This window comes from Labeo rohita, chromosome 8, assembly GCF_022985175.1.
Source record: "Labeo rohita strain BAU-BD-2019 chromosome 8, IGBB_LRoh.1.0, whole genome shotgun sequence".
In the NCBI taxonomy this organism is placed as follows: Eukaryota; Metazoa; Chordata; class Actinopteri; order Cypriniformes; family Cyprinidae; genus Labeo; species Labeo rohita.
The window spans coordinates 28,801,849-28,822,444 of record NC_066876.1 but is presented as its reverse complement, the minus strand read 5'-3'; the positions used below and the strand labels follow the sequence as shown (position 1 = coordinate 28,822,444).

The 20,596-nt window shown below is 33.0% G+C and overlaps 1 protein-coding gene across 1 annotated transcript in view; it reads left to right on the top strand.

The window, feature by feature from the left end:
• Positions 1-20,596, top strand: part of LOC127169888 (tight junction protein ZO-2-like) — a 106,800-nt gene that overhangs the window by 63,557 nt on the left and 22,647 nt on the right. The window contains 7 exon segments of the mRNA XM_051117555.1: positions 4,246-4,370; positions 4,717-4,819; positions 6,450-7,071; positions 10,397-10,500; positions 12,183-12,336; positions 19,980-20,091; positions 20,369-20,505. Of these exon segments, the coding sequence (XP_050973512.1) occupies positions 4,246-4,370; positions 4,717-4,819; positions 6,450-7,071; positions 10,397-10,500; positions 12,183-12,336; positions 19,980-20,091; positions 20,369-20,505 (1,357 nt within the window).

Genomic DNA, 20,596 nt, shown 5'->3' with positions numbered 1-20,596 from the left:
TGCTACAATTTTTACAGATATTAATGATTTTGATAATGAATATAAATCTACATCTGCATCCTAACTCAAACTATTATCAAATGTGTATTTCTAAAAGAAAAAAAGGTTGTATTATTATTAATATTATCGGGCAACACAAACCTGTTTCTTGATTTGAAACAATATTACTCATTAAAACATGCAAAACTAAGAAATATTTTTTTTTCTTTTAAGATATTTATTTTGTTAAGGAAAAATGACTGGAAAAAGTGTAAAGAATTAAAAAAATAATGCGGCTCTAATTTGTATGGCAGTAGACCAAAGCCTGTTCAGCACTTCTTGGTATCCGCGTGTGTTCAGAATTATCAACACTTAAAATACTCTTTGTCTATTTTTAGGTAGTGGACATTCAAATGTGAGATCAAAATGGTCATACAGAATGTCTATATAGTTTCTTTCCGATTAAAGAGATAGTTCACCAAAAAATTAAAATTACCCCATCATTTAGTCACTCTCAAGCCATCCTAGGTATGTATTTCTTTCAGACGAATACAATCGGAGTTATATTAAAAAATGTCCTGGCTCTTTCAGGCTGTACAATAGCAGTGAAGGGGTGTTAAGATTTTGAAGTCCAATAAAGTGCATCCATCTATCATAAAAAGTACTCCTCATAGCTCTGGAGGGTTAATAAAGGCCTCCTGATGTGAATTGATTCATTTTTTTTGTGAGAAACATATCCATATTTGAAACTTTATAAACCATAATCTCTAGTTTCATAACTGTCATACATGTGTTCACAAGAGAGTGGCATTTCGGCAGATGCCGTTGGACGCAGACATAGCGTTAGCTCTGGACACAGAAGAGTGGAGGAGGGAGGAAATTAAAACACCAGTTATGAATTAGAAGTTTGAAATGAAGATTTGTATAAAAAATTGTCAAAGGATTTAGATATAAGCCAAAAGGAGACTGTTTTTTCTTTGCTGTAAGATAAACTTGGTTCTTGCAAGCATATTCTTACCTGAGCTTATGCTACACCTGTGTCCTAAGTCATCTGCTGGAAACCCACTCTCTCGTTAACGTGTGTATGACGGTTACCGGAAACTAGACATCACGGTTTATAAAATTGTAACTATGGATGTTTTCTTACACAAACGCATTGATTCAGTTCAGAAGGCCTTTATTAAAGGAGAAGTCCACATCCAGAACAACAATTCACAAATAATTTACTCACCCCCTTGTAATCCAAGATGTTCATGTCTATGGGATTATTTTTGTGCCAATAAGAATGAACGTAACTTTATAAAACTGAAAGTAACTTTCCAAGAAACCATCAAAAATATGCCACTGCAAAAGAAGAAAAACACAATGAAAATGAAAAAATGAACTCAGTCGCACGAAATTAACATGCTCTTCAAATATGCTTCATTCTTTGTTAATGATTTTCAAAGAATCGTTTTCGCGAATCATGGATTCTGAATGCCTTGCCACAGCTTTCGCTTACGCTTCGCAAATTTTCGTTTGCTGTTTTGGCACAAACCTCTCGTGGGGGCGGGCTTAACAGCGATCTACTCTGATTGGCTAATGAGCTTTTGATGGACAGTTGCTCTCTGACCTGGAAGCACAGACGGTGACGTCAGTGGCGCACATACTGGAAAGTTGTTGCGGTGTGCAATACGTCGTGCTTTGTTTATAGAAACTATCAGAACTGTTGCACACTGTACATGAATAAAACTTTTATCGATGTTATTGATTAACGTTACTTTAGCAACACAAATTTACTTCAAGCTGCCCTGAGGGACAAGCTGAGGTGGAAGATGATCTTAGTTCATCTTTAGAAACTAAGAGACGACCGTAGGTGAAATACTAATAACATTAATACTTAATATAAACAAAGCACGACGTGTTGCACACCGCAATATGCGCGCCACTGACGTCACCATCCGTGCTTCCAGGTCAGAGAGCAACTGTCCATCAAAAGCTCATTAGCCAATCAGAGTAGATCGCTGTTAAGCCCGCCCCCACGAGAGGTTTGTGCCAAAACAGCAAACGAAAATTTGCGAAGCGTAAGCGAAAGCTGTGGCAACGCATTCAGAATCCATGATTCGTGAAAACGATTCTTTGAAAATCATTAACAAAGAATGAAGCATATTTGAAGAGCATGTTAAATTCGTGTGACTGAGTTCATTTTTTCATTTTCATTGTGTTTTTCTTCTTTTTCAGTGGCATATTTTTGATGGTTTCTTGGAAAGTTACCTTTAGTTTTACAAAGTTACGTTCATTCTTATTGGCACAAAAATAACCCCATACATGTCTATCTGTCTTCAGTCGTGAAGAAATTATAGTTTTTGAGGAAAACATTTCAGGATTTTTTTTCCATATAATGGACTTGATTGGTGCCCCGATTTTGAACTTCCAAAATGTAGTTTAAATGCAGCTTCAAAGGGCTTTAAATGATCCCAGCCGAGGAAGAAGGATCTTACCTAGCGAAAAATCTGTAATTTTTTTTTGGAAAATAAAAATTAGAATACTTTTTAAGCACAAAAGCTCATGTAGCACAGGCTCTGGGATGTGCGTTCATGTACTATTGAATCACATAAGAAGGTCACGCGGAACGTAGGCGGAACCACAGACCCAGTGTTTACAAAGCGAAAGCGAACTAAGAATGTGCAAGTCAGTCAAACGCTGTCTGCAAACAAAAAGGTACAACGATGTCGGACGATTCTGAAGTTGTAGGAGAAAATAAGATGGAGTTTTTCGACATACTCTACCTTTTTGAGCTGGAGTACACAGATGATGAACTTTTGTTGATTCGAAGACGTGATTTGTAGTAGTAATGGGAAGTTCGGATCATTTTACTGACTCGGACCTTTGAGTCTCGTTCAGGAAAATGAACAAATTATTTTTCGAGTCATTTCGTTCATTTTAGCAAAATCAGCATCACGTGACAGCCCCATAATATGAACGAATGACTCGAAAAACCCGAAGACTCAAAACAGGTGAACTAATTCCAGTACAGAACCTAATAGGATGTTGCGCAAGTGCGAGACATCCCCTGATGTCACTCCCCGAGACGACTCGTTCTTCCCAAGTCACATTAAAGATTCGTTCAAAATGACTGAATCATTCTAGAACGCGCATCAAAGAGCCTGTGCTACACGAGCTTTTGTGCTTAAAAAGTATTAAAAAAATTATTTTTTGAAAACAATGACCGATCGTTTCGCTAGATAAGACCCTTCTTCCTCGGCTGGGATCATTTAGAGCCCTTTGAAGCTGCAGTTAAACTGCATTTTTGGAAGTTCAAATTCGGGGTACCAATGAAGTCCATTATATGCAGAAAAATCCTAAAATGCTTTCCTCAAAAAACAAAATTTCTTTACGACTGAAGACAGAAAGACATGAACATCTTGGATGACAAGGGGGTGAGTACATTATTTGTAAATTGTTGTTCACGCCCAAAGCCACGTGGAGTACTTTTTATGTTGGATTGATGTGAACTTCAAAATCTCAACACCCGTTCACTGCCATTATAAAATTCAAAGGAACAAGGATATTTTTAAATAAAATTCCAGCTGTATTCATCTGAAAGAAGTAAGTCATATACACCTAAGATGGCTTGAAGGTGAATAAATCATGGTGTAAGTTTTATTTTTGGGAGAGCTGTCCCTTTAACAGCTTGCAATCTTAATGTCTTGTTTACAGTCTTGTTTCTACACAGATGACATGCATTTTATGTGCATTAGGACATTTCCAGAACATAGATCGGCTAAAAATTGGTTCTGATTGAGGGTCGTTGACTGGTGTATCTCTAGATAAATCACTCCTGCACCGTAACACTGCGAAATCTCGGTTTCACCCGGTTCTGTCAGGTTTTATCTTCGGCTTTAATTGAGCCTGAATATATTTGGAGCAGATTGCATCAAGCCCACGATACCCACTCATTAGACTCTATTTATTCAGTGTTCCTCTGAGGCAGGTATAGCAGGCTGTTATTTGGACAAGCAGTGAGGTGGAACCATGTCTCCATTAGCTTTGGCGTGCAATGGCTTTCTGCAAAACTGCACTGTGGTGGCACGCAGTCACCGTTTATGAAAGATTCATCGTATAAGCGCATAAACGTGATTGTGTAACACAGCTGGCCATTTGCGGATTTCTATGAAGGGATATTAAACACTCCCGCTCTGGGCAGACTGGTTGTGATATATGACCGAGGAAATGCATTTGTGGTATTTTCTCACTGAACGTGATTTCTCTCGCTTTCTCTCGCAGGACTCTAAGATGGGCTTTGGAATTGCTGTGTCTGGGGGCCGGGACAATCCAAACGTGGAGACCGGAGAGACGTCCATCATTGTGTCGGACGTGCTGCCAGGAGGACCGGCCGATGGACTGCTCTTGTATGCTTCACTCACCTTACTAATGCATGCGTGTTTAGCATATTGGTAAACCATTATTTGACACCAGCATAGGCAGGTTGATAAGTATTGAGTTTTCATGTAGAGTCATTCAAAATGACATGAAATCTAAATATTACCATGTTTACTGTCCTAATGAATGTCCTTGGTGTTATTATGCATGTTTAACACGTTAAGCAAGGCTGAATATTTATTCTCAGAAATGCATTGTATACCACATTATGGAGGTAAAATGCATTGCAAGTGGCAATTGTTTTAAAATAATATAGCATGGAATGTCTCTATTTTGTTGTAGACTTAACATTTGTTTTGTTTTGCTTGCGGACAGTGAGAATGACCGCGTGATGCAGGTCAACACCATCGCCATGGATAATGTGCCTCATTCATTTGCTGTGCAGTCACTTCGGAAATGTGGGAAAGTGGCCAAAATAGTAAGTATTTTTCAAGTTGACCTTCACAAGAGGCCTTCTAGAATAAGATTATTTACTTTGGATATTAGTATAGGTTAGCGGTGTCAGATATTAATTTGTTTTTTTTTTATAATTAAGGATTAGTATTCGGCCAAGGTCAGATTTGTTTTCAAGGTCATTTTCTTTTACTTTTATGAGGACATTTTTTAAACATTACTGACCCTCCATTAATGTCAAAAACATCAGTTTCAAGTAGATAAACATAAATGTTATTGGTAATATTAATGTTAAATATAAATATAAGATGATAAACACTGGAATTGCTGGAAAAAAACTGAATTTAAATGTAATTTAATTTAATTAAACATTTTAACATTTAAAAAAACTAATAAAAATGTCCAAAAACGCATAAAATGATTAAAACAAAAATGTAAAAATTCTATGAAAATGTTGAAAATGTGTAAATCTATAATAGTATATAATTTGACAAAAATAACAGATTTGAATGAGTATTATATTAATTATGTGAATATAACAGGTGTTACCTATTATTCAACATTAAATACAAAAGTGATGTAAGATATCATACATTCATTAATAATATAAAACAAAATGCTGTACTCATGTATTTTAAATGTTCAATGTATACAAAATGACAGTTTTTTTATATTTTTAAATAAAATATTTTTAAAAGAAAAATACTATCTATGTATTGATGTATTAGTATTATACTAAAAATGTATTAGTATAAGTTAGCAGCATCAGATATTAATTATTATTATTATTATTTTTTAAATAATAATAATTAAGCACCAGTATTTGGCTGCTGGAATTGTTTTTACAAGGTCATTTTTTTTATTACTTTTATAAGGGCATTTTTTAAAACATATTTCTAACCCCCATTTATGTAACAAAAACTCAGTTTAAAGTAAATGAATATAAATATTAACGGTAATTAAAATAAATCTGAAAAACATAAAAAAACATAAATATTAAATGATAAACATACTGAAAATTACTGAAAAAACTGAATTTTAAATTGCAATTTAATTTTAATAAAAAAAAATAAAAATGACAAAAGCACATAAAAAGCAACTTGAACAAAAATGTGAAAATTGTATTAAAATGTATAAAACTAAATTTGACAAAATAACAGATATTAATGAATTAATACTATATGAATTAATATTATAGATATTATATGAATTATGTGAAATATAACAGATGTGAATATAACAGATTGCATTTTAAATATTCAACTTGTACAAAATGACAAAGTGTTTCTTTTTACCGGTTAAATTATAGAATTTGTACTTTATGAATATTGTGAAATCTATTAAAAGTTAAATAAAATATTTTTAAAAGAAAAATTCTAAGAAGAAAACTTAAATTTTACCTCTCAAATTAAAAAAATATATATATTTGCATTTTTTGACACTTTCGATTGCATTATTGCCCTAGTAATTGCTGTATATGTAGTATAGTGTTAAACATTCTAATTCACATGCAGCCTTCAAATGAATGTATTGCAAGTGATCCTTGCATAAAATAATTATCATATAGTAAGATACATATCTGCTTTTAGATGTGGTCTTTTTGGTAACAGAGTGCTGAATGTATAAAGACTAATTTTATTCATCGCTCCCAACAGACTGTAAAGAGGCCTCGCAAGGTGGCTGTCCTCAAGCGCCCACCGTCCCCGAGCGGGGATAGCCGTGATTACAACATATCCAGCTATTATCCCGAGGACAACCGCAGCGTTCACAGTGACCCAGACTCTGATTACCCTCGGGGAAACGGTGGCCTGGGCTACCCCCGTGACAGAGAGCATGACCGCAGCCTCGAGAAGAGCCGGATAGACTACCTGGAGCCGGATTACCGCAGCCAGGACTACGACTCCCGGCGGGAATGGAGCAGAGGCAGGAGCGCGGAGAGATCGCCCAGCTCTGACAGCGGCTACCGCAGGGACGGCAGCCGGGGCCGGACGCTGGAGCGTGGATCCAGCCCGGAGCCTCGCTATCACAGGCAGCACAGTAGAGGCCGCGGTGGAGGAGGAAGCCCTGCCGGAAGCTACGGGAGGGACCAGGGCTACGACACGCGGAGGTATGACACTCGTTCGGATGACAGGATGATCAGGAGTCACAGCAGGGACCGGCTGCAGGATCATTCACCTTCACCCAGCAGAGAGAGAGAAAGAGGAAGAGACCGGTATAACTATGAGCCCCTGGAGCCGCCCATCAATGTGATGCTGGTGAAAAACAGGCCCAATGAAGGTGAGAGTTACTGGGATACCTTGTCACTAATGGCATATTTTGAATAGAAGGGTCTCATCTTGCGAAATGTTAATTATAATTACATCTGCAAAATGTTAATTATTTTACCAAAATAAGAGGGATCATGCAAAATTCATGTTGTTTTTTTTATTTAGTACTGACCTGAATAAGATATTTCACATAAAAGATGTTTACATATAGTCCACAAAAGAAAATAATAGTTTAATTTATAAAACCCTGTTCAAAACTTTACATATGCTTGATTCTTAATACTGTGTGATTCTTAATACCTAAATGATCCACAGCTGTGTTTGTTTTTTTTTTTTTTTTTTTTTTTTTTTGTCCTGAACAGTTAAACTGCCAGCTGTTCTTCAAAAAAGTAATTCAGGTCCAACAAATTCTTTGGTTTTTTCAGCATTTTTGTGTATTTGAACCCTTTCCAACAATGATTGTATGATTTTGAGATCCATCTTTTCATACTGAGGACAACTGAGGGACTCATATGCAACTATTACAGAAGGTTCAAACGCTCACCGATGCTCCAGAAGGAAAAAAGTGCATTAAAAGAGGGGGGTGAAAACTTTTGAACAGAATGAAGATGTGTACATTTTTCTTATTTTGCCTAAATATCATATTTTGTCATTTAGTACTGCCCTTCAGAAGCTACAGAAGATACTTGCATGTTTCCCAGAAGACAAAATAAGTTAAATTTAGCCTGATCTTCAAAGTTTTCACCCCTGGCTCTTAATGCATTGTGTTTCCTTCTGAAGCATCAGTGAGTGTTTGAACCTTCTATAATAGTTGCATATGAGTCCCTCAGTTGTCCTCAGTGTGAAATGATGGATCTCAAAATCATTGATGGACAGGGTTCAAATACACCAAAATTGTGAAAAACCAAGGAATTTGTGGGATCTGAAGGATTTTTCTGAAGAACAGTGGGCAGTTTAACTGTTAAGGACAAACAAGGGACTCATGAACAACCATTACTAAACAAAAAAAAAAAACACACATCTGTGGATCATTCAGATAACAACACAGTATTAAAGGGGTCATCGGATGCAAAGTTCACTTTTTCATGTTGTTTGAACATTAATGTGTGTTGGCAGTGTATGTACAAATCTACCTTATAATGATAAAAATCCACCAAGTGGTTTTTAATTAATCTGTAAAAATAATTTCCCCGTTTTCAAATCAAGCCATTCTCAGCTTCTTGTCTATGTGATGTCACACCGACAGAGGCCCCTCATTGACAGTTTGATTGACGCTGGCGTCTTACCTTAGACCCACCTTGAATGATCTGTTACAGTCCGATCACCATTGTTTCAAAGCTAGAGCTGGGACGTAGACAAGAATGGCTGCTAAGCGATTGAGGTGTTGTGTTGCTGGATGTAATAATGAACATAGTAGTCGTCATTTACTCCCGACATCTGAGCCGCTGAAGATGCAGTGGTTTACGTTTGTTTGTGAAGGGGATGCGCCTCCCGATTTACATATAACCGTCTATGTTTGCGCAAATCATTCATGATTCAGCTTCACTTACAGCAGAAGTGAGTATAAGGGTTTTTTTTAATTAATCTTTGCAATCACCTTTCCTAATAACGTGCTAGTTAGCAAGTTTAGCGGCTAAACACAGCTAAAATAAACAGAGCACAGCTCATCACCCCACAGAAGAGAGGGGCGGGGCGAGCAGAGCTCATTTGCATTTAAAGGAACATGCAACAGAATGGGATGATTTCTGCAGAGCTGATTTTGACAAGGTAAAAAGAGTGTTTTTTACACTACCATTAGGGAATTTTAACCAAAGTGTATTATAGACTTTTCATTAAGACCCTAAAGAATCATATCAACTTGTGGAAAATGGGCATCCGATGACCCCTTTAAGAATCAAGTGTATGTAAACTTTTGAACAGGGTCATTTATAGAAAATCATTTTTGTTTGTGGACTATATGTAAATGTCTTTTATGTGAAATATCTTATTCAGGTCAGTACTAAATACAAAATAACATGCATTTTGTTTGATCCCTCTTATTTTGGTAAAATAATTAATATTTTGCAGATTCTGCAAGGTGCATGTAAACTTTTGACCTCAACTGTAACATATGAAATAACCTCCATATTTAGGCATAGAGGGTATCTGAAGGACACGGGAAGTGCTCCAGCAAGCACTAGCCAAATATTTAAATGTTGATCAGCCAGCTCATTGCCTGCTGGTACGAAAAGAACCAATCAGCTGCGCCATCTACACTCTAAAAAATGCTGGGTTAAAAACAACCCAGCACCTGGTGAAATATAACGGGTATATAATATGTATAAATATATATAAAATCCATATTCTTTTATATATAGTCTTCAGTAAAGATGTGTTGTTCTGCAAAGTTCTGTATAGTTTGTGATAGCCCGTCCTTCAGTAACAGCCTCTTTCTGAAGCTGCATTATAATGTGACAAGTTCACTAAACAATTCAAGCTAATTGTGCCGGACAACCATTGAGATCAAACTGAAATGATCAAGGACCTAAAAATAAACTTCAACCGTTTGTTTCAAACATTGCTGTCTCTTAGAAGAATATGCAAAGCACAACTAGGAACTGCACAAGTTTTGTTGCCCATTACATCATAATCTCATACTACATCAATCATTTTTATCTCAAAAGTGTAAAATATGACTTGATATGACCCCTTTAAAGGAGCAGAGCTTTTATTTCTGCAATTGACATCAGGACAGACGTAAAAATGTCTTTTTTTTCACGCTTTCTCAATGTTCTTTCACACTGTTTTCTTTAGACCTCCACACATAATTTCTAAGACAGTTTGTCCTCATTGGTCTTTGATGATATTTAAATCTGATTTATTTATGATGACCCTGTCAGGAGATTTCAGAGGACATATATTCTTGTGGCTTCACATGAAGTGGCCCGTCTCTTCTGATTTCCACACCAGCCCTTCATAACCCACAGCCCAGGAAGGCAAAGCGGCTTGCGCTGTTTATTACCACATTATCTTGCCTAGGGATGTGAAATGGGAACTGGGTTTAGTTTTTAGAACAGTATTGGAGCTCAAAGATTTTCATCATGTTCTGTTCTGTAAGTGATTCTTGAATGTTCAGCAGAGAGCTCTGATTCTGCCCGTTGGATCAATACTCCACATTTTCTGTTTCGATTTAAATTTCTTTGTTGTGTTTGTCCCATTTAGCCGGGCACTAATCTAACAGCTAGAGGGAATGCTGTGTACTTAAAACGGTCAAGGTCATCATGGTTGTTAGGTTCATGTTAGGATCTTGTTAGTGTTGATGCACAGAACAAATGTTTCGTACTGGTTTGTTGCAGAGTACGGTCTCCGACTGGGCAGCCAGATCTTCATCAAAGAGATGACCAGTACTGGACTGGCTGCCAGAGATGGAAATCTTCAAGAGGGCGACATCATTCTCAAGGTGCATAGCAGACCCTTCACGTAATAGTCATGTTCACACATTAAATCCGTAAAATTGTCATAAAATTGCTGGTTTTAACCCATGCACTAATGTTTGACTGATGTGGCTGATGACAATATTTAGAGCATTATTAGGACTCATTTTTGTAAAATGAAATAAAGTTGAAATAATAATTTAAAAAAACTATAAAAACATTATATTTAAATAGAAATATAAAAGATATAATAAAAAAATATAAATATTAGATGTAAACAACAGATAAAATGTATACATGTATGTGTTATATATTAAATAAATATTAGATTAAAAGACTTAAACTTAAGCGAAATATTAGAAAACAATATTTACTGAAAAATAAACTGAAAAAAAAAAAAACTAAACAGGTAGTATAAAACAAAATAAAAGTAAGAAAATATAATAAATATAAACATAAATGTGTAATTTGTTCACACTTAAATCCTAAATGTTATATTTTAATATATTTTACCTTTTTTTTTTTTTAGAAATGTTGAGAACTGTTTTTTGTTTCATTTTATTTCAGTTAACAGCAGTTAATTTAATTCAGTTTCAGTTCATTTATCTTTTAAAATAAATATGTAAATATATTTATTAAATAAATAAATAAATATTAGATTAAAAGGCATACATTTAAATGAATATTATTTAAAATAATATTTACTGAAAAATAAACTATGTAAAAACCTGAATAGGTAATATAAAATAAATTAGTGAAGGTAATAAAATATAATAATAATATTAAACATAAATGTGTACTTTGTTCACACTTTCTAAATAAAAGTTCTAAATATCATATTTAAATATAATAATATTTTTTTTAGAAATGTTGAGAACTGTTGAATAAACTTGAATATGAGAAAATAATATTTACTGAAAAATAAACTATGTAAAAACCTAAATATATAATATAAAATAAAATAAAAATAATAAAATATATAACAATAATAATAATAATATAAAATATAAATGTGTAAATATTATATTTGAATAGATTTATTTTATATATATATAATTTTTTTTAAAATGTTGAGAACTGTTTTTTTTTTAATATTTTATTTTATTTCAGCTGACATTTATTGTATTTCAAGTATCACAATTTTTTTTGGTTTTATGGTTTCTGTTTCAATTTTAGTTAACTATAATAACCCTGATTTTTGTTCTTTTAAACTCATAAATATATAAATATATTTATTAAATGAATAATTATTAGATTAAAAGGCTGAAACTTAAATTAATATTAGAAAATAATATTTACTGAAAAATAACTTTGTAAAAAAAAGCTGAAAAGGTAATATAAAATAAAACAGTAAAAGTAATAAAATAATAAATAAATAAATAAATAAAAAAGTGTGCTTTGTTCACACTTAAATTCTAAATATTTTAATATAATATGTTGTTTTATATGTTTTATTTTATTTCAGTTAACATTTATTGTATTACAGGTAACAAGATTTTAGGTTTTATGTTTTCAGTTTCAGTTTTAGTTAACTATAATAACCCAGATTTTTTTTTCTTTTTATTTATTTAATTAATTAAATTGTTTTAAATAGCACATGGACATATATGGATCTAAATGTTAGAATTCAGCCTCCACTTAAACATCAAACTTAAACCAAAAATGAAATTTTAGTATTTTAATATTGGTCTTTTGTTTTTTTTTCCAGATCAACGGGACGGTGACCGAGAATCTCTCTCTGAGCGACGCCGGCAAGCTGATTGAGAAATCACGGGGCAAACTGCAACTGGTGGTCCAGCGAGACCACCGACAGATCCTGGTGCGCATTCCTGCCCTTGCAGACAGCGACTCGGAGCCTGACGGTAAGTTCCTCCCATCACACTGCATTTGTTCATAGACTAGTCTCCATTAGAGCGCTTCCTGAGCCGTGGTGCTCGCCCTCTGGCTGTTTGCTCTCCAACACCACACTTTAATTAAAAGCAGGTAACTTGAATTGACTCTGATAAATCAGATTAGTAATATCATGTACACATTCGCTAGGCACTGAGGCTGTAATAAATTACCGTTAATTATCCGAATCACTATTAATAGACTTGAAATGAGTGTTGAAGCACAAAACCCAATTTGTCACCGTCTGTATCAGAGCAGGGTTATCATCCAGTGGGATAATTTCAACTATATGCCAAGGATTTAATGAGTCTGGTCCTCTATTGATGTGATACAGCGCTAATGCAGTTGGACACGGGTTATAAAACTGTGGTTATAGATTGATAGTACATTTAACAGGAACACATAGTCATTTGGAAATTACAAGACTGTATTGTCAGATACAGATTGTGTCTTTTTAGCAAAGAGCTGAGATTTACAGCACCCATTTATACCTGCTATTAACATCCGTTTCGGGTGATCTGCCCACTAGTTGACCGTAGACACCAGACACAGTATAAGGGAGACAAAGCATTTTTAGAAAAATGAATGGGAGGAATCGCAACACTCAGTATAGCAGTTGTGTTAAAGAAAGTCTTATTTTTCAGTTGAAAGGTCCAGTTGCCTTTTAAATAGTGACAACGCTTTTTTATTTCAGAAAGCACATACTATTTTTTTAATCACTTTTAACTGGTAAATGCAGCTTTTAAAGAAATTGTCAAAAGTTTATTTTATCATTATAATATTTTATTATATTTTTATTATATTATGTGATTTTATATTAATATATTTATTATTATTATTATTATTATTATTATTATTTAAATATTTATATTTATTTTCTAAAAAATGCATATATATATATATATATATAATCATTAATTGTTGTATAAATGTAATTAATTTATATATATAATTGTACATTGAAAAATGTTTTTTTTTATCATTACATTATTGCATTTTTATTATATTATATGTGATTTTTATATTAATATATTTATTATGATTATTTTTTATATATATATATATATATATATATATATATATATATATAGATTAATTTTAATATAAATGCACAATGTAAAATAATGTAAAATATACATTGTAAAATAAATGTAAAATTAATAAAAATTATTTTAAATATATATACATATACATTTAAATACATATATTTTATATATGTACCATTTTAGTTTTTATTAATATTTTGATATTTTTTATTAATATTTTTGTTTTTAATTTTCTCTTTTTTTATTTTCTCCATTTCCACTTTAATTTTATTTGTAATTTTTGTAGTGTAAATTGTATATTAAATTGTTTTGTTTTATTATATTTTGTATGATATTATTTGATATTATATCAATATATTTATGTTTTATTTATTTTTTAAACAATGTAAACAGTGTGTGGGTGTGTGTATGTATATTTTTTCAATAATTAATTAATATTTCTATATACATACATATTTGTATATATATATATATATATATATATATATATATATATATATATATATATATATATATATATATATCAAAATGAATTAAAATTAAAATGGAAATGGAAAAGAGAAAATTTCCAGATATTCATAAAAACTTAATTTTAATAAAACCATTTTGTTTTGTTTAGTTTTTTGTTTTCCATGTTTAGTATTTTTTTTATGTATGTTTATATTGTTTTTATGCCTTTTTATTGCCTTGGCAGCTAGCTGAAATATGTATTTTCAATCAACAAATGTTTTTTATGATTTTAGTTTCAGGTTTAACTAACTATAATAACCCTCATTTATTATTATTATTTTTTAATTTATTGTAATTGTTTTCAAAGTACGTTAACGTATATGGATGTTAATAGCAGGTATCTTAACTCTGCTATCAGATACATAAACACCATTGTTTGCACTTGGACAAATGAATATTTTAACACCAGAAAGTTGCGCTTAAATGAGAAAAAGCAAACAGCATGCTTACAACAGAAATGCTATTTTTGTGTTCTCTTTTTACAGATAATACAGATATGTCATACTTTTAGCTGACGGACCGCAGAGACACAACATAAAGTCTGGTTGCCTTTAATCTTTAATCATGACTGTGCCTCAACAAGCCTGTAAAACTTTCACACTGTGCTCTTATATTTTTATGCTAACCTCCTTTTTTAATACCTTCTTTAATCAATAAATAAGTCTACTCAATGTTATGTCTGTGTGGTGGTGCCTTATTTGATCTCGGTGGAGAAACTGTGTAGTCTCTCGGATGCTATTTCATACTCTTCAGCTGTTGTTAGGGTGGGACAGCTGGATATCATATGACTTTTTCAGATCTACCATCCTCGAGGTATTAAATGCAGGTGGAAGGAAGTCAATTTCAGTACGGAAAAAGCATCCGCTTGTCGAGTGGGGCTGGGCGGTACGGCGTCATGCCATTTCCAATTCATGTATGTATTCAACGGTGCTGGAAAATGAGTCACTGTAGGCTTTGTGCTGCTTAGAGAAGTAGAATCAAGATGTGATTTACACCCTGTCATAAAAATGCAGCACGCACTGTTCATTGCCTCGTACGCGCCATTGTGCACTACTTTTCATTTTGACTTGATGATGTGATAGCCGGCTTTCAGCTATTTCCTCATTTTTATTGTTCATTGTATTCAAGAAGCCGTGACTTTACTAGCGTAACGCTTGGATAGGTTGAACCGTGACGCTCAAGGGTTACTGTTGTAAATCAGCACCGTCCCCTGTGTCTTTATCCTCATTTAGTTTAGTATGCAATTCAATGTCACCCCAGTGTGTTCATGTTTTTCATAGTTCTATGGAAATTCAGGTGATTGTGTCTAAAGACAGAAGGATTTCGTAATGCAACATATTTATATGTAAAACAGTATATTCAATGAGAAATGAATGTAGGGTGGGACTGTGTGCTGGATTTGATTCAATTGCTATGAAGGGGAAGAAGGTATTCCTTTTTTTTTTTTTTGAATAAGAAATAAAAATGTGTTTTCTTTTAAAGAAATAAAAAAAGACCAGGGACATGTTATAAAAGTAAATAGTACAATTTTTATTCATTTTTATTACACTGTGTGTGCCATGTGTTTTTTTAAATTCTCAGTTTGGGCGATAGTAGTAATGTTCACTATATATCTCATACTATATATTTTCATACTGGTAATTTTTTTTTAAATAATGCTTTTAATGTTTTTTTTTTTCTATTATTTTTTTATTAAGTCCCCACTAAAAACAAACAAACAAACAAAGAATTTAGATTTTCCATTATAATTTATATTAAATATAAACACTAATAAATAAAGTTATATATTTAATGTTATATTTAATATATATGTATCTAATAGTTTTAATGTGTGTATATATGTATGTATATTTTTCTTATGTTTTATATATATATATATATATACACTACCGTTCAAAAGTTTGGGGTCAGTAAGACTTATAGTAATAGTCTTTAAAGAAGTCTCTTATGCTCATCAAGGCTGCATTTATTTGATTAAAAATATAGAAAAAAAACAGTAATATTGCAAAATGTTTTTACAATATAAAATAATGTTTTTTTTATTTTAACATACTTTAAAATAGAATTTATTCCTGTGATGAAAAGCTGAATTTTTATCAGCTGTTACTCCAGTCTTAAGTGTCACATGATCCTTCAGAAATCATTCTAATATGCGGATTTATTATTAGAATGATCAATGTTGGATAATATCAACAGTTGTGCTGCCAAATATTTTTTGGAACCTGTGATTTTTTTTTTTTTTTTTTTTCAGGATTCTTTCATGAATAACAAGTTTAAAAAGTACAGTGTTTATTCAAAATATAAATATTTTATAACAATGTAAATTATTTATTATGAACTTTTAATAAACTTTTAATTATTAACTTAATACATCCTTGGTGAATAAAAGTATTAATTTCTTAAAAAAAAAAAATAATAATAAAAATGTACTGACCCCAAACTTTTGAACGGTAGTGTATATATATATATATATAATATATATATATATATATATATATATATATATATATATAAAATTTCTTCCCATAAAATCCCTTTTTAAATGCTGTTTATTTATTTATTTATTCTGTAATGTAGTTTCTCTGCGGGGAAAAGGTCAAATTTAAAGCAAATAGATATTTTATATTAGATATAAATAATAATAAATAATGTTAATATTTGTGTATGTATATTTGTTAATATATGTATGTATATATATATATACATTCCCCCTTTTTTTTAAATGTTAGTTCATATATTTCATATAATCTATATTATAAATACATATATTTAATATATGAACACAACTTACTTTTATACACAATAAATACACATAGTACACACACACACATATTATGTAAACCAAAACTTTTATTTTGGATGCAATTAATTGTGATTATTATATTACATTATATTACATTATATTATTTTTGGGTGAAATTTAAAGCAAATACAAAATATTTAGATATCAGATTATCATTTTTATTTAAATTATAATCACCCAGCCCTGGTCTCTTGCCTTTTTTCATGTGTGTGTGTCACACACTCTTTCGTTCTCGATTATGTTGTGTGTGTTGTCACAGTAGCGCTGTGAACTAAATCAGTGATGGTGGTTGTAGCTGAAGCAGAGGTGCTTGCTGTGCTGTTTTGGGTTGTATTTAGGGAATGTACACACAGCTGTCTCTTCTCTGTGGTTTGTCCTCCCCCTCTTAAGAGACAGACTGTAATTTCATCCCCACCTAACAGATGGAAACACGCCTCTCTCCCCCACAGCCTGGAAAACACCAGCTCCCTGCATCTCCCTGATACTCCTCCGACACTACATTTACATGCAGCCTAATAATCCATAAATAATCTGACTGATAGCCTAATCAAAACGAAAAGCCTTCAAGTAAAGAGTTATAAATTTAATATTAAATTTCAGCTTTGTTCGAATAAATTATTAATGTATTGGGATGCTTCTTCTGATTTCTGTTTCAAGTCAGAGACTGCTTATCTTCTGTTTTACATTTTTTAATTTAAATTATAAATAGTGCAGTCAACAGTGCACCAAAAAAAAAAATTACTGATTTAATGTCATAACTTTAATAACTGGTTTTCAATTAAAAAAAAAAAAAAATCCATAAAATTCCCATTTAATTAGATGTTTGAATTAAACAATTAAAGATGTATCACTTACAGATTTGTACCCTGAATCAAAAATAATACCAATTTTGTGCATTATACTGTATCTTTATCTCCAGACAGTGCTGTGAGCATATTTGTCTCTGTTAGCTCTGAGCATTAACCCCCCCCCTGAGCTCTGAAGCAGGTGGGCGGCAGTGTCCTTTTGCCCTGTTATGGATGAAGTGTGTTGTAGATTTGGAGGACAGTCGTGGCGTACCGCCCACCAGCGGCGCTCAGAAGAGCAGAGGAGTTCTGTTAATGCACTGGACATGCACTTAGATCACCAGCAGACCACACAGTAACTTTTTTCTTCTATCCTCCTTGGCCGTCACTTCTTCTCTCTTGCTTTCTCTTTCAGGGCGATACTTCATTTTCCTTGCTCTGCTTCTTGTTGGTTTTCCTTGTAATCAAATAATTCTCAACCATCCTGGACAAAGTAGAGCTCTAGAATGGGAAATTAAAGGAATAGTTCACCCTCCTGTTGTTACAAAACCTGTGATACTTTGTTTCTTTTGTGTAGCGAAAATTGTAATGTTTAGAAGAATGTTTATCCAGGGCAACTATGTGATTGTGGTCTAAAAATGACACAAAAGCATAAAAAGTGGTAAATATATATGAGCTGTTAACTTTATAAATGCTGCAACTGAATCGTTGAATCAGTTCAACTTGAGAATGTCTGATTCATTCTTTTAATCTGAAGTCATTCTTTTGAGCTGATTCATTTAAAATTAACTGGTTGAAACTGTTTACGAATCAGACTGTGATTCGTTCACAAATTGGACTGATCAGGTTTCTGGCTGTTTTAATGCTGCAACTGAATCATTAATTCACTGAGTTAAACTTGAGAATGTCTTTCTTGAGTAAGTCATTCTTTTGAGGTGATTCATTCAAAATGATTTGGTTGAAACAGTTACGAATCAGACTGCATTCGTTCCCAAATAGGTCTAATCGGGTTCCTGGCTGTTTTACTGACTTAGTGAATCCAGTTATTCTTGATTTAACTGCTGTAAAATAAATCAGTGAAGACTTATTCAAAATCTAAAAGTATTAAATATGTATGAGCTGTTAACTCAAGAAATGCTGCAACTGAATCATTGATTCACGGAGTTGAACTTGAGAATGTCTGATTCTTGAGAAAGTCATTATTTTGAGGTGTTTCATTCTAAAATAACTGGTTGAAACAGTTACGAATCAGACTGCATGATTCATTCTCAAATTGGACTGATCAGATTCTCAGCTGTTTTATTGACTCAGTGAATCTAATGAGTCTTTATTTAACTGCTGTAAAATAAATCAGTAAAGACTTCTTCAAAATCTTAAAGTAGAAAATGTATATGAGCTGTTAACTCAAGAAATGCTGCAACTGAATCATTGATTTGCTGAGTTGAACTTGAGAATGTCTGATTCATGAGTAAGTCATTCTTTTGAGCCGATTCATTCAAAATGAACTGGTTGAAACTGTTTCCAAATCAGACTGGTCAGGTTCTCAGCTGTTTTACTGACTCAGTGAATTGAATGATTCTTGATTTAACTGCTGAAAAATAAATTGGTGAAGACTTCTTCAAAATATAAAAAGTAGTAAATATATATGAGGTATTAACTCAAGAAATGCTCCAATTGAATCATTGATTCACTGAGTTGAACTTGAGTCTGTCATTCTTTCGAGACGATTCTTTCAAGATGAACTGGTCAAAATAGTCTACAAATCAGACTGCATGATTTGTAAATTGTAAATCATAGATCATACTGATTACATCCTCAGTTGTTTTACTGTTGTGAATCTGATTGTTCTTGGTTTAACTGCTCAAAAATGAATCGGTAGAGGCTTCTTCAAATTATGTTTCACAGAAGAAAAAGTCAAACAGGTTTGGAACGACATGAACGACATGAGTAATGGTGACCAAATTTTTTTTTTTTTTTTTGTTTCTTTTGGTGAACTATTCCTTTAACTGTCAATATAGTGTAAATTTATGCAAGCACTAGCTGCTTTTGCTGTTTTTATAGGTGTCACTTCCTGTCTGTCCTTTTTCTCTGCCTCTCTCAGGGTGTTCTGTTCCTAAAGATTAATCACACCTGTCCGACACACCTTCTGCCTCTGTATAACACTGCTATTAGTCTCTCTACGACAGCTTTATGAAATTCTGGGCATTTGAGTCATGTAGGCATTGTAAATCAGCTTTGGTCAAAAAGGCATGGATATGCTGTGGTCAGAACCACAGTATATATAAGCAGAAATGATTGTTATAACGGGGCAGATCTTGGCAAATTAACACCAAGTCGACAGTAACACGGTGGTCTGTTCTCTGTGGTTGTGGGTCCATTTAATTCTGTCTCTTCTGGGCCTCGTCTCTTTCCTGTCCTAGACGTTGAAGGAAAGTTTGTCGCTTCTCATTGTAGGCTTTTGTTTCTTTCAGATATTTCTGAGATGGAGTCGTACCATTCCTACTCACCTCAAGATGACCAAAGGTCACGCCAGTCTGACCTCTCCTCACACTCTTCCAATGACGTAGCACGAGAGAACGCCAGGTGAGGATAGCTTGAAGATCAGCTCATGATATGGATGGTTCCAGAAAAGTTTTTGGACATGTAAATGGATAGTCCAGCAAAACATGGGAAATTTTTATCCATGCAGTGAAAGTCAGTGTGGTCCAGTGTTTGGAAACAAATGTTCTTCAAAATGAATGAATATCTTATTCAATAACAAAACAGTAAACTAAACAGTATCTGGTTCTTAAATGTTAGTGGAACATGTATATTTTCATTCAAAAACTGTGTTAGATCTAGACTGTTGTTGTATTTTCAGGGAGGATCCTCAAAGCAGACTGGCAAAGACCCCTGTTACGTCCTCTCCTTACAAAACTCCAGAGGAGCCAATTCCAGCCCAGGAGGAAAGAGTAGAACCACAGGAAGAAGAACCACCACCACCACCACCACCACCACGTAAGGACACGATTCTGTATACATCTCATAGTTTGGTAGTAGATAAAGACCCAAACATTTGGATTATAGATGAAACTATAAAACTCCCTTG